The 15,904-nt window shown below is 40.1% G+C and overlaps 1 protein-coding gene across 5 annotated transcripts in view; it reads left to right on the top strand.

Annotated features, from left to right (window-relative positions):
• Window positions 1-15,904, top strand: part of DELE1 (DAP3 binding cell death enhancer 1) — a 139,382-nt gene that overhangs the window by 13,149 nt on the left and 110,329 nt on the right. For all 5 annotated transcript variants that reach the window (XM_058179201.1, XM_058179203.1, XM_058179200.1 and 2 more), the window contains exons 3-4: window positions 8,604-8,685; window positions 8,802-8,937. In XM_058179201.1, the coding sequence (XP_058035184.1) occupies window positions 8,604-8,685; window positions 8,802-8,937 (218 nt within the window). The remainder of the gene's footprint in view (window positions 1-8,603; window positions 8,686-8,801; window positions 8,938-15,904) is intronic.

Genomic DNA, 15,904 nt, shown 5'->3' with positions numbered 1-15,904 from the left:
GGACTCGGCCTCCTGAAGGAGTGAGGAGTGAGGAGGAGGAGCTGGCAAGGCCTGCTTCCCCTGGGCCCTCTTCCTCCCTGGCACCACCCCAGGAGGAGGAGGAGGAGGGGCTGGCAAAGCCTGATTCCTGTGGGCCTTCTTCCGATTTGGCAACAGCCCAAGACCAATCTTGGCTCAATGCGAGATTGCGAAGACATGATCGGCGCACGCAGCAGAGGAAACACTGGGGCAGGCCCAGGGAATGCTGAGTCACGGAGCGACACCCACAGGGGATAAAAGCAGGAGGAGGAGCTTCTTGGCTCTTTGTGTTGGACAAAGCTGTGAATTTCGCGGGCAATCTGTTTCATGGATGGAAGTATCTCTTTGTGAGTGACTTTTGCTTTATCTGTAATTTCCTGGTTACCTCGGTAACAGACCGTTTCAGAGATTTTGGCAGGTGCGTGGGGAGACGTGGCCAGAACATTTCTGTGCCAAAAGGAATCCAGCCAAGTGTAAAGTGCAGAAGGCCTTTGACCGACTTTTTCATGGGAGTGTTGGGGGGGGGGGGAACAGAACAGTTCTCGATCCATATACTGCTGGATTTTAAGCATAACCTTACTAGCATGTGAAATGAGTGCAATGGTGCGATAGTTTGAACATTCTTTGGCATTGCCTTTCTTTGGACTTGGAATGTAACCTGACCTTTTCCAATCCTGTGGCCACTGTTGAGTTTTCCAAATTTGCTGCCAAATTGAGTGTAGCACTTTTGCATCGTCTTTTAAGATTTTGAATAGCTCAGCTGGAATACTGTCTCCTCCACTAGCTTTGTTGTTGCTCAGATTTCCTACGGCCCATTTCACTTCATATTCTAGGATGTCTGGCTCAAGGTCAGTGACCACCTCATTGTGGTTATTGTCAGGTCTGGAAACCATACTAGGCCTTAGGGTTCCAGACGCTGCCACATTTTTCCCCTGAGGGGAAGAAGGGGGGTTGAGGGGTATGGTAACATTCTTCAAGTGGTCAAGGTCGGATGGTGTTCACATCTGCAGGAGGAGTGGCGGGAAGATATTCGAATGAACTGGGAGAACGTGGGACCATGTGACCAGCAAAGGGGTTAGGGGAGTGGGACTCTTGGGGTTTGTATAACTGGGAAAAGAATTCGGAAGTTCAGTTTTGGAATTTCACTCATCGTATGCCAGTTTCCTTATGCTAGTAAAGAACTCTGAAAGATAATGGCTTCTGAGTTTTTTTTATGCAGAAGAGGTTTTTCTGGAACCGTGACAGTATTCCAAAACTGAACTTCCGGATTCTTTTCCCAGTTATACAAACCCCAAGAGTCCCAGCCCCCTAACCCCTTTGCTGGTCACAAAGTTATCAGGGATGTTAAGCTCGTTCTTATATAGTTCTTCTGTGTAATTTTGCCACCTCTTCATAATCTTTTCTGCCTCTGTTAGGTCCCTGCCACTTTGGTCCTTTATCATGCCCATCTTTCCATGAAATGTTCCCTTCATATCTCCAATTTTCGTGAGCAGATCTCTGGTCCTCCCTATTCTATTGTTTTCTTCTATTTCTTTGCACTGTTCATATAATAATAATAATAATAATAATAATAATAATAATAATAATAATAATAATAATAATAATAATAATAATAACAATAATAACAATAATAACAATAATAATAATAATAATAACAATAATAACAATAATAACAATAATAATAATAATAATAATAATAATAATAATGAGGAGGAGGAGGAGGAGCAGGAGGAGGAGGAGGAGAAGGAGGAGAAGGAGAAGGAGAAGGAGAAGAAGAAGAAGAAGAAGAAGAAGAAGAAGAAGAAGAAGAAGAAGAAGAAGATCAAAGTTGGAAGGGACCTTGGAGGTCTTCTAGTCCAACCCCCTGCTCAGGCAGGAAACCCTACAGACAAATGGCTATCCAACATTTTCTTAAAAATTTCCAGTGTTGGAGCATTTACAACTTCTGCAGGCAAGTTGTTCCACTGATAAATTGTTCTAACTGTCAGGAAATTTCTCCTTAGTTCTAGATTGCTTCTCTCCTTGATCAGTTTCCACCCATTGCTTCTTGTTCTACCCTCAGGTGGTTTGGAGAATAGTTTGACTCCCTCTTCTTTGTGGCAACCCCTGAGATATTGGAACACTGCTATCATATCTCCCCTAGTCTTCTTTTCATTAAACTAGGCATAGCGAGTTCCTGCAACCGTTCTTCATATGTTTTAGCCTCCAGTCCCCTAATCATCTTTGTTGCTCTTCTCTGCACTCTTTCTAGAGTCTCAACATCCTTTTTACATCGTGGCGACCAAAACTGAATGCAATATTCCAAGTGTGGCCTTACCAAGGCATTATAAAGTGGAATTAACACTTCATGTGATCTTGATTCTATCCCTCTGTTTATGCAGCCCAGAACTGTGTTGGCTTTTTTGGCAGCTGCTGCATACTGCTGGCTCATGAATGTATTCTTATCTCTTCTAGCTATTCTCTGGAATTCTGCATTCAACTGGGTGTATCTTTCTCCCTTGCCTTTCGGTTCCCTTCTTTCCTCAGCTATTTGCAAAGCTTCCTCAGACAGCCATTTTGCTTCCTTGCTTTTCTTTTTCTTTGGAATGGTTTTAGTTGCTACCTCTTGTACAATGTTATGAACCTCCGTCCAGAGTTCTTCAGGCACTCTGTCTATCAGATCTAATTCCTTAAATCTATTTGTCACCTCTACTGTATATTCATCAGGGATATAATTTAGTTCATACTTGAGTGGCCTGGGACTTTCCCCTACTTTCTTCAATTTAAGCCTAAATCTTGCAAGGAAAAGCTCATGATCGGAGCCACAGTCAGCTCCTGGTCTTGTTTTTACTGACTGTATAGAGCTTCTCCATCTTTGGCTGCAGAACACATAGTCAATCTGATTTCTGTGTTGACCATCTGGTGATGTCCATGTGTAGGGTCGTCTCTTGGGTTGTTGGAAAAGAGTGTTTGCTATGAGCATCATATTATCTTGACAGAATTCTATCAGCTTGTGCCCTGCTTCATTTTGTACTCCATGGCCATAGTTGCCTGTTATTCCGGTTATCTTTTGGCTTCCTACTTTAGCATTCCAATCCACCATGGTGATAAGGACATCATTTTTTTGTGTTAATTGTATAAGGTGCTGTAGAACCAGTCAATTTCATCTTCTTCAGCACCAGTGGTTTGGGCATAGACTTGGACTACTGTGATATTTAATGGTTTGCCTTGGATTCGAACTGAGATCATTCTGTCATTTTGATTGTAAGATACAAATGGAATAAGATGAAAACAATGTTAATAACTAAAATATATGACGGGAGGTTTGAGAAATATACTTAATAAATGAGAAAATCGGGGTTGCCTGGACACCGGAAATATTGAAATGAAAATAAATACAGCACTGGAGAGAGATAAGAAGGAGAGAGATGGAAAGGGAGAAGGAGGGAGGGAGAAAGAAGAAAGGGAAGAGGAGAGGAGGAAAGGTAGGAGAAATAAGAGTAGGAGGGAAGGTTAGATAGGGAGGAAGTAGGGAGGAGGGGGAGAAAGGAAGGGGAATTAGAAGCAATAGGAGAGGAGAGAAGAGGAGAGGATGAAAGAAGGGATGAAGAGGAATGAGGAGAAGAAAGGATTGCTGTGAAAAGGAAAAGATGAAATGGAGGAAAGGCAACCCTGAATATATTTGAATATATTAGGATAAAAATTAAAACAGTTAAAAAAAGAATGAAAAAAAATGCATACCAATAAAAATGGAGAAATTAGAATTTGAGGGCGAAAGAAGATGTGACTTAGTCAGCAAGACTGTTGATTGGACAACACTGGAAGAAAGAAGAGATACCTACAATAGAAGAATGGATATTGAAAGTTATTAATTTGGCTGAGATGGCTAAAATCTCAGCGTTTTTAAAAGACAATACGCAGGAAAGATATTTAATTGAATGGAAAAAATGGATTGATTATCTACAAAACAGATATCAGATTAAGAAATATCAGATTGCCTTTGAATAATTAGAAAGTTATTTTATGTAATGGGGAGGGGGTTGGGAGATGAAAAGCTTTGGATGTGGTTATTTGGATTGGAAGGGAAAATTTTATTCTATGTTTGGTTTATGTATAACAATACCTTGTGATTGACCCGGGAAGCCGGGGAGGAGGGGAGGTTTTTGTTTTTTGGGAGGGAGGGGGAAAAAAGGGGGAAAAATGTTTTTGTTTTTTAAAACTCTTTCAATTAAAAAAAAAAAAAAGATGTGACTTAGTGAAATGAGCAAGGAAATACTAGGATATGAATAAAAATTATGAAAAAAGAATATTTTGGCAAAAATTGTAACTAAGTAAAATATATTTAAATATATTGAATTGTATAAGACATGATACGGCCAATACTCTGTTCATAAACCATGTATGTGTGTAATGGGGGGAATTAAAAATCCAATAAAAACTTGTTCAAAAAAAAAAGCTGCTGGCAGCAGTGGGAGTGGGGGGAAAGACCCAAATGAGCAGCCATTTTTTTTCTCATCCTTCCCAGTAGCAGGGCCTCTCATTTCTCCCCCGGCACAGTGAATTCCAGTTTCAGTCGGGGCATGCAAGCTGCTAGTGGTGGCAGCCACCTAAGGCTTAGCCAGCCCCGCTTGACCAGCTCCCTGCCGGCTGATGCAAAGCCTCACCATTCTTCTCTTTCTATTTGTCATTGTCCTCCTCACTCAAGCGGCAGTGGGCTCAGTGGGACAGGGTCTCATTCCTGCCCCAGCAGAGCGAACTCTGGTAGGCTGAGCCCTTCAGTGCTTCCTCGCTCAGTTGAAGGCTTCGTTTAACAGTAAGGCTGGCATGTGTTCTGTTTCCCCCCCCCAACACTCCCAAGAAAAAGTCAGTCAAAGGCCTTCTGCCAACAGTTTATTTACACTTGGCCATGTTCCTTTTGGCACAGAATTGTTCTGGCCACGTTTCCCCACGCGCCTGCCAAAATCTCTGAAACAGTCTGTTACTGAGGTAACCAGGAAATTACAGATAAAGCAAAAGTCACTCACAAAGAGATATTTCCATCCATGAAACAGATTGCCCGCGAAATTTGCAGCTTTGTCCAACACAAAGAGCCAAGAAGCTCCTCCTCCTGCTTTTATCCCCTGTGGGTGTCGCTCCATGGCTCAGCATTCCCTGGGCCTGCCCCACCTTTTCCTCTGCTGCGTGCGCCTATCACATCTTTGCAGTCTCGCATCGAGCCAAGATTGGTCTTGGGGCATTGCCAAATCGGAAGAAGGCCCCGGGGGAATCAGGCATTGCCAGCCCCTCCTTCTCCTCCTGGGGTGGTGCCAGGGAGGAAGAGGGCCCAGGGGAAGCAGGCCTTGCCGGCTACTCCTCCTCCTCACTCTCTGATTCATCCTCCTCCAGGAGGCCAAGTCCGGGGGCCTGGGTCACAACAGCATATGCAAGTGAACAGCGCACCAGGGCCACAGACAGTGTTGGTTCCTGCACCCATTCGTTCCAATTCCATGGCCAGCCTTACTGTTTGAAGGGGGAATGAAGCCGTCAACTGAGCAAAGAAGCACTGTGGGCCCTTCACACTTCAACACCGCTGGCGGCACTGCTCAGCTAGAGGAGTAAAGATATAAAACTATATCATATCTACCTTCATGTATTAATAGTTCAAGTTCACCCTGTTTGTTCCCCAAACTTTGTGCATTTGTATACAGGCACTTGAGGCCTTCATGTCTTACTCGGAGTATGCTTCCTTTTTCTCCTATTTGATATTTGAGTTTGTCTTCCTTCCTGTCCCTCTACCTCATTATTTGACTTGTTTTCCTGGAGTTTTTACTTGAAATTAGGTCCTGGAGATTGGCCACCCTCCCCCTTCAATTTTAGTTTAAAGCCCTCCTAATAAGTTGAGCCAGTCGTTTTCCGAAAACATTCTTCCCAATCTTGAGGTACAGCCCTTGGCAAAAGCCCATCATGGAGGTAATGCAGACCATGGTCCAGGAATTCAAAGTTTTTTTGGCAACACCAATCCTTTAGCCAGAGGTTCACTTCTAGAATCCTTTGTTCTCTTACTGGGTTTTGACCTTTTGTTGGCAGTACAGATGAAAAAATTGTTTGTGCACCTAACTCCTTAATTTTCTTGCCTAGCTGCTCGTAATCACTGTATTGTTTTCAAGTCCTTTTTTATGTCATTTGTCCCTACATGTGGTAGTATAAAAGGGTAGTAATCTGGGTTTTATTATTTTGGTTAGTTTCTCAGCCACATTTTTGATTTTTGCTCCAGGGAGACAGCATGTTTGTATTAATTTGTATGTCTGGTCTGCAGATAGCTGGTTCTGTTCCTTTGAGAATTGAATCTCCTATCACCAATACTCGCCTTCCTTTTTTAGGGAGTGCAGTCTTGGGTGCTTTTCTGTATCTCAGGTGAGTTTGTTGATGTAACTTTTTAGGGATATTGTTGTGCCTCGTCCGCTTTCCCCGCAGCCGGGCCCGTCTTATCTGCTTCCGAACGCTGAGGAATGTCCTAGTATGCCTCCCGGCCCCAGCCCTGGCTCCATGCCCAGACAGGCCGAAGAAGAAGTGCCTCCAGCCCCCAGCCCTGGCTCCATGCCCAGGCAAACGGAGCAACTAGACCCCTCCCCCACCCCCACAGCATGTGAGCCTGAGGAAGGTCAATTACCAACAGCTACAGACTGGAGTGACCCTCGCTTCAGGAGAATTGATAGGCGGCGTCAACAGAAGGAAGGGAGGGGCAGGCCTGGATAAGTGCTGAGTCATGGAGCCACACCCCATGGCCTATATAAAGGATCTGCTTTCTGGCATTCTCTGAATCAGGCAAAGTCTACCTTATCTTGCTGAAGTCACTTTCTGGTCTCCTGCCTGCCTTGAGAACTTTGCTAGGACTTTGGCAGAGCTGCAGAGGCACGCCTGATTCGGATTTCCCTGACTTGGCCGTCAGCGAAGGAGTGGGACACGACATATATCTTTTCTAAGTGTTTACATGTTTTCTTTGAGGAGGAGGAGTTTGTGGGTCAGTGTATTTTCAACTAGAGGGAGAAATCGTTGCTCAGTTTTAATGGGGCTGCTTAGATAAGGTTAGATTGGGCAGCAGCGGTTTGTTAGATGTGTGCTGCTTCTTTCTTTGATTATTGTGTTTCCTTCTGTGTGTGGCATACCTCCATTTATCTTCCTCCAAGGGTTTATCAGCAGGGTCAAATCCTCTGGGAGTTATTTGTTCATTATTTGGTTCAATTTGGGCATAGCTTTCTTGTGTAGGTTGGAGTTTGACTAGATTGCCTCTAGATCCCTTACTTTTTCCTTTTTTTTTAAATTTGAATTTATATCCCGCCCTTCTCCGAAGACTCAGGACGGCTTACACAGTGTTAAGCAATAGTCTTCATCCATTTGTATATTATATACAAAGTCAACTTTTATTGCCCCCAATAATCTGGGTCCTCATTTTACCTACCTTATAAAGGATGGAAGGCTGAGTCAACCTTGGGCCTGGTGGGACTTGAACTTGCAGTAATTGCAAGCAGCTGTGTTAATAACAGACAGACTTAGTCTGCTGAGCCACCAGAGGCCCTTTAGTAGTTCAGATAGTTTACATTTAACACATATAATTTTGGTATTCTTTGGCAGCTATAAAGCACCTATATGGAACATATATTGCATACCACAATAATATCAGTCACCTGTTCCATGAGTTTGTTTCTTTTTTGCTGGTTCTTTTAAGGGTAAAAAGTTTTGTATCTTTCTTTTTTTCCTATCCTTTTTTCTGCCTTTTTGTGCTTGTTTTTCTACCTTGTTATTTATTTACCAGTAACTTGCTTACTATTGTGTTAGTTTTATTTATCTTTTTCTTCTCTATATTTTTAAAAGTTTTTGAACTCTAGTTTCTCCCTGTCTTATTATTTAAGATTTGCCTTACTTATTTGATTGATCTTTATTAATCCTATTTTTCTTGATTTTTAAACTGGAGAAATGTGGAGCCTGCTTTAGATATATATTTTTCTGCCAAATGTTGAAGTATAAGGGCACATCCATATATAGCAGAACTGAAGCCCACTAGCTCATCAGCCAATATGTACTCTGAATCAATCCAGTCATTTAATTTATTATATAGGTGTCTGGCATAGATTTTGCTTATTATGCTTAACAGGCTAATAATGCATGGGCAAAGAACGGGTGTTCTTTGCATTTATGGGCATAATAACCCCAGTCCTCTGAGATTTGTGCAGTGCAATCAATCATGAGAAAATAATCTTCAGAGTCAAAATCTTTGCTCGTGTAATAATTATTTGGCTAAAATTTTCAACCTATAGTTTGAAAACTTCTTGAAGCTAAAAGTTTAGCCAAAAACATTTGGTATGATTGGACACAATAAAAAATTTAATATTTTTAATATTAAAGATTAATATTTCTAATCCTATTTTTGTATAGTAAAATATGGGTACAATATATAGTTCTATTGATAGTCAGCTATCGTCAAGAAATTTATATGCACATTTTGCAATAGTCCACATATATAACCTTGCTTTGCAAGATGAGTTGCCTTGTAGAATGCATGTTTATTTTTTTTTCTTTTATTTAAATTTATATATTCTGCAATTATGTAATTTTTTCTCTTTTTGAAGCTGGCATGGCAAGCATCAGCAACACAAAACCTTTGGAGACAGGAATGTCTACTGCTATACTCCATTAGAAGCCTTTACTTGGGTAAGCAGGCTCATATGACTGCAGCTTTCCTTGGTTATTCATCCAAATGAGATTGAAGGTATATTTAAACTATTGACATTACTATAATGGTCTCAATGTATTTTGTCCTTTAATAGAATACACTGGCTGATCTTGCTTTGGAATTAACCAAACAGGCACATTGGCTGCATTCTGTTCAACCAGATAGAAGAAACACTAAAGTTTATCAGTCAGAGCCACGGAATGCTGATTTGTCCCAATGTCATCAATCAGGTAAGCTTCTTATAAACTAGAATAATTGGGGATATAATTTCCTCCATAAAATAGCAGAACTGAGTAAGTGTGACAAGATTTCTGTGAGTTGCACATACTGTTTTTATAAGAAGTAATAATAATAAAAAATAATAATTTAATTTTTATACCACCCTTCTCCCGAAGGACTCAGGGCGGTGAACAGGCAAATAAAATAATACAATACATTTCAATAAAAACACTATTTAAAAAACTTATTCCAATAGCCTAAATTTAAAATACAATACAAAATATAAAATAAACCCCAATAAAATCCATATTTTAAAAACCCTATTAAGCCAGTCCTGCTCGAAAGAATAGATATGTTTTAAGCTCGTGGCGAAAGGTCCGGAGGTCTGGAAGTTGTCGAAGTCCTGGGGGAAGCTCATTCCAGAGGGTAGGTGCCCCCACAGAGAAGGCTCTCCCCCTGGGGGTCGCCAGCCTGCACTGTTTGGCTGACGGCACCCTGAGGAGGCCCTCTCTATGGGAGCGTACCGGCCGGTGGGAGGCATGTGGTAACAGAAGGCAGTCCCGAAGATATCCCGGTCCTATGCCATGGAGCGCTTTAAAGGTGGTAACCAACACCTTGAAGTGCACTCGGAAAACCACAGGCAGCCAGTGCAGCCTGCGCAGGATCGGTGTTATATGGGAGCCACAAGTGGCTCCCTCTATCACCCGCGTGGCTGCATTCTGAACTAACTGAAGTCTCCGGGTGCACCTCAAGGGGAGCCCCATGTAGAGAGCGTTACAGTAGTCCAGGCGAGAATCCTTTTTTTAAAAAGGTTAAAAAAATAAAATATACTTAGTATGTTTTATATAAAGTTTAATGTGCATCTATCTGTATTAGCCACAGCTCTATCTCCTTGCACAAGAGAAGAGGACCAACAATTCTTGGGAGTGGACTCTAGCAATGCACTGAAAAATCTTATCTTCTAGCAGTTGTTCTTGGCCAAAAAATCAACTGTTTGGAAATTGGTACAAACCTTTATTTTTGGAAAGTATTTTGAAAGTATGCAGGGAAAATCCAGAATGAGCAGAACCAAAAGCCAAAAGTTATTGGGTCTTTTAAAAATTCTGAAAAATAACAAATTATAAATATATTGTTTGACATTAGCATTAAACATAAAAAAACCGTGGTTGAATGTTGAAAAAAATAACAAATAACTGATGTGTTCCTCCCTTGCATAATAAGTCTACAAGTAATATTAATAATATATTTCTAATTATAGATCGTTCTAAACAAGCTAAGAAATAGGAGAAATAAAACTCCTTTGCCTTCAATTTTCCTAACCAATGTACGTTCACTTGCTATAAGATGGATGAAATATTCCTTTTAAACAGATACAATTCTGATTTTTACAATTCAGCAGTCCTGTGCTTCTCTGAAACCTGGTTAAATGAATCAATTGAAGATAGCAGCCTGCATATCTCAGGGTTTCAGATTCAACGATCAGAAAGAATTACAAAAACATCTGGTAAAAAGAAGGCTTATGCTTATATATCAACAACAGCTGGTGTCAGGATTTAACTATAACATACAAATTCTGTGACAAAACTTAGAGACATTTATTATCAACTGCAAACCATACTATTTGCCTCATGAATTTTCCTCATTTCTTCTAATTACTGTTTATGTCCCACCACAAGCCTGTGTAAACAAGGCATTACGAACGCTATCTGACCAAATTATAGAGGCCGAAGCCAAATACCCTGATTCACTGGTCATTATTTTGGGAGATCTAAACAAGGTAAACTTAAGGAAAGCACTACCAAAATATTTTCAGCATGTCAATTGTCTCACTAGAGGGAAGAATACTTTAGGCCATTGCTACACAACACTAAAAGATGCTTATCGGTCTTTACCACGAGCAGCTGATCATTGCATGATTCATTTTGTACCTGCTTACAGGCAAACGCTTGAAACCACAAAACCAACAATTAAATCTGTGAAGACCTGGACGGAGGAGGCAAAGTTAAAGCTACAGGCCTGCTTTGACTGCACTGATTGGAATATTTTTGAAGATACCTCTGCAGTCCCGGATGAATTCACAGATACTGTAACATCATATGTCACTTCTGTGAAGATCTATGTCTATCAACCAGGAACTTGTAAATATACAGTACAACAAACCTTGGTTCACGGCTAAACTTAAGCAGCTACATCGTTCCAAAGACGAAGCCTACAGAAAAGGTAATAAATGCTGTATAATCAGGCCAGAAATGTTTTAACAAGGGAGATCAGAGCAGCAAAAAGAAGCTACTCTGAAAAGCTAAAGAATCAATTCTCAACAAATGAACCAGCAAACATGTGGAAAACTCTTAAAAATATCACCGGCTACTGTAACATCATATGTCACTTCTGTGAAGACCTATGTGTACTCACCAGGAACTTGTAAATATACAGTACAGCAAACCTTGGTTCACGGCTAAACTTAAGCAGCTACATCGTTCCGAAGACGAAGCCTACAGAAAAGGTAATAAATGCTGTAGAATCAGGCCAGAAATGTTTTAACAAGGGAGATCAGAGCAGCAAAAAGAAGCTACTCTGAAAAGATAAAGAATCAATTCTCAACAAATGAACCAGCAAACATGTGGAAAACTCTTAAAAATATCACCGGCTACGGCAAACCACCTTCCCAGGCTGAAGGAAATCAACAACTGGCAGATGACCTGAACATATTTTACTGCAGGTTTGAAAGGAAACTACAGCCACCTATCTCCACAACACCCATCTCAGACACACCAACAACAGCCAAGCCTCCTACAACTGACCCCATTTCATTGGGTTCACAACCCCTAGTGATCACAGAAAAGGAAGTGCAAGACCTATTTCACAGACAAAAGCCAGGAAAAGCTCCAGGCCCAGACAAGATAGCTTCTTCTTGCTTAAAAGTCTGTGCTGACCGATTGGCCCCCATCTTCACCTATATCTTTTTATTATTATTATTATTAAAAAAGTTTTACAAAATTTTCCCCCATACATCCCCCCATCCCTCCCACCCTAGCCCTCTTTCCTCCCCCTTCCCTCCTTCCCCCACTCCCTCCCCCCCCGGACTTCCCAGAGCAAATACAGGGTATAATGTCAACAATCTAAACAATCTAAACAAACTAAAATAGCTGTTGAAGTGCTGTCCTGGTGTTTGGAAGCCGTACGGGTCTGGATGGGGAGGAACAGACTCAAGCTTAATCCCTCCAAGACGGAGTGGCTGTGGATGCCGGCACCCTGATTCAGTCAGCTGCAGCCGCAGCTGACTGTTAGAGGCGAGTTATTGGCCCCAAAGAATAGGGTGCGCAACTTGGGTGTTCTCCTGGATGAACGGCTGTCGTTTGAAGATCATTTGACGGCCGTCTCCAGGAGGGCCTTCCACCAGGTTCGCCTGGTTCGTCAGTTGCGCCCCTTCCTTGATCGGGATGCCTTGTGCACAGTCACTCATGCGCTCGTTACCTCCCGCTTGGATTATTGTAATGCTCTCTACATGGGGCTCCCCTTGAGGTGCACCCGGAGGCTTCAGTTAATCCAGAATGCAGCTGCGCGGGTGATAGAGGGAGCTTCACGTAGCTCCCACGTAACACCACTCCTGCGCAGACTGCACTGGCTACCTGTGGTCTTTCGGGTGCACTTTAAGGTTTTGGTTACTACCTTTAAAGCGCTCCATGGCTTAGGGCCTGGGTACTTACGGGACCGCCTGCTGTTACCTCATGCCTCCCACCGACCCGTACGTTCACACAGAGAGGGACTTCTCAGGGTGCCGTCCGCCAAGCAATGTCGGCTGGCGGCCCCCAGAGGAAGATCCTTCTCTGTGGGGGCTCCTACCCTCTGGAACGAACTTCCCCCGGGTTTACACCAAATACCTGACCTCCGGACCTTCCGCCGCGAATTGAAAACACATTTATTTATTCGTGTGGGGCTGGCTTAAATTTTATTGGTTTTAAATTTTTATTATTAATTTTTAATGGGTTTTAGTTTTATATGTTCCAAAGTTTTAGGCCAATTATGTAATAAGTTTTTTAATTCGTATTTTAAATTGTATATTGCACTGTTTGTTTTACCTTGGCTGTACACCGCCCTGAGTCCTTCGGGAGAAGGGCGGTATAAAAATAGAATAAATAATAATAATAATAATAATAATAATAATAAAATAATAAAATATACTAATCGTCCAAAAACTCCCACCCCACTCTAAGCCCTTAACTCCCCTTTTCCATAAAAACAAAGAAAAGATAGTAGCAATACGATTTACAGTCTTTCCACTCATAAACTATTTGACTTTTTAGTCTTTCAGTCCAATTTTTAAGTATCAGACTATCTTCTCCATTTGTGTATATATCTTCCATAAGCAGTCTTTCAAATATGATATTTCCACATTGCCATCTAAGTTAATAATTTTTACTGTCCATTCTTCAACAATAAGCAGTATTCCAACTTCCAATATTACACCATCAAGAGTTATTCTTCAATATACCTTATAATCCATGTTTGCTTTCTAAAATGTATTTGGCGATCAAAAATCAATTAGGAAATATACCTTATAGTCCATATTTGTATGTCCATCAAATAAACATCATCCTTTTAATTTGTTTAAATCTAACATTTAACTCGTTCTTTCCCATATTCCCAACATTGTATTCTAAACATTTTCTAAACAATCTCAACATATATAATTCCAACATTTAAATTAATAAGCATTTTCTAAATCCTTAACCACTTTTCTTAACAATAAAATTCCAATTATATATCTCACTCTTAATTAATCAAATAACATTATTAAAATTACATTTCCAACTTATATCCAAAATAAATCAATTATTAACAATTAAACCATATATAAACAAATAACATCATTACAATCACATCTCCAACTTTTAAATTATTTTGACTTTCTTCTTTTATTATATTAAAAAAAAATCCTTTCCCATAGATAGAAACACCCTTTAATTTAGAAATTACACGAATCTCACCTTGTTCTTTTAATTCCCCTATTTTCTCCAATATTTCTCCTCCCCTCCCCTTATCTTGTATTTGTATTACATCCTTATCCCATTTTTTTGCCATCTCGACACCAATCAATTTAGCTTCTAGCAACAAAGGATTTCCAGCCTTTAATAGTAATATAAAATTAATATAAAAATCTCTTGCTTTAAGACTAAGGCAATACTTTCTTCCTTTATAATTCACTATTAAACCAGCTGGAACATCCCATCTAAACTGTATCTGATATTTCTTAAGTTCATCCACTAAAAAGGCAAATTCTTTTCTCTTTCTTAACATTTTAGGAGGAATTTCCTTCATCATTATTATATCTTGTCCTAATATTTGAAATTTATTTTTATAAAATGCTTGTAAGATTCCATACCTAATCTTCTTAATTGTAAAATAAATCACCACATCTCTTGGTAATTGCCTCTGTCTAGCCAGCCAGGAGTTAACATGATAATTTTTTTCAATATTAACTTCAAAATCTTCTGGATTCTCTCCAGTTATCTGTGCAAAAGCCTGTGTAAAAATCTTTTTAAAATTCTCCTGCTTACATTCCTTCAATCCTCTCACCCTTACGGCATACTCCATTAACCTATATTGTAATATAACCATTTCTTCATCTGCCCTATCCATCTTAACCTGTATTCCCTCTATTTTGTTTTCTAAATTCAAATTAACTTGATTCATTTGAACCTCCTCTATTTTCCTTTTCAAATCCAAATTAACTTGATTAAGTTCTTTCATTCTTTCATTCATCTGAATAGTATAATCTGATAAATGTTTAACTGCATCCGCTACACTTTCCAAATCCTTATTCTGAGTTTCCATCATATTTTTAAAATCCAATATTTCTTTTTCCATTTCATTAAATTTTTGATCTATTACAGAAATTTGAACCTCCCAGAGTTCCTTTAAAAAAGCCCTTAAATATTCCTTAAGATCATCTTTTAACTTCTGTATTTGAGCTAAAGAGATTTCACAATCCTTGGTATTTGGCTTTGTTTGCTTAAAAGCCATTTCCTGTTAAGCTATAATCTACCAAATGGCAAAGAGAAATAAAAAAGAATGGAAAAATTCAGTAAATCTTCTCCTCTTGAACACTATAATAAAAAATAAATCAGTTCTTGTTCATTCCATTTACTTAATCTCTTCTTATATACTTGTGTAGCTTCAACACCAGCAGCTTTAACGAGCACTTCCTTAACTTTCGCTTTCAAAGAACAAAACACCATTTCCTTTCCTCGTCTCCGATCTTTCCAACAAAGTATCCTCTGGTTAGGGCGTTAGAATTTCCTTACAAATAACTGCCAGTACTTCTGTTTTTGCTCCATCTGCGCTAAAAATCCATTCACAGGTCCATATCGATCGCAGAAGTGGATGCAGCGTTTTGTTCTGCCATTAAGGCAGAAGCACTCCGGATCCGGACTTTTCCGAGCTTGAGAAGGAGCACTCACCCTCAAGCCTCCAGAAACTTTCCTGGGGCTTTCCGGGGGGCTCTACTTCAGCCCAAATGCTCACCTCAACAATGTTTCCTTGGACACAACGGCGAGGAACGCCATGGAGCTGGAAAGATAGACACCTCCACCCAATCAGAACACAGCCAAACTCCCAACTCAGTTCAAACCCCCACTAGCAGTTAAAAGGAAGAAACAGCTGCGATCACACATTGCTCCTAGAAGCACAAAGCTGAAAAAACACCAGCCTGAAGATGACGAATGAGACTGTCGAAACGTCGCCAAGACACTTCCAATTTTACGAGGGAGAAAACCCGAATAACCAAAGACCTACATACAAACACCCGCGAAAACCTCAATATATATATATATATATATATATATATATATATATATATATATATAAAACAATGACAATTTAATAAGAAAAAAATAATGTAGTCTACAAACCTGGCTCTTAGTGCAAATAAAATATTATTTTTGCAATATTTCTAGACTGCCCAATTCCCAATGGACT

The sequence above is a fragment of the Ahaetulla prasina genome, chromosome 3, assembly GCF_028640845.1.
Source record: "Ahaetulla prasina isolate Xishuangbanna chromosome 3, ASM2864084v1, whole genome shotgun sequence".
Lineage (NCBI taxonomy): Eukaryota > Metazoa > Chordata > Lepidosauria > Squamata > Colubridae > Ahaetulla > Ahaetulla prasina.
This window is presented reverse-complemented; position numbering and strand designations above follow the sequence as displayed.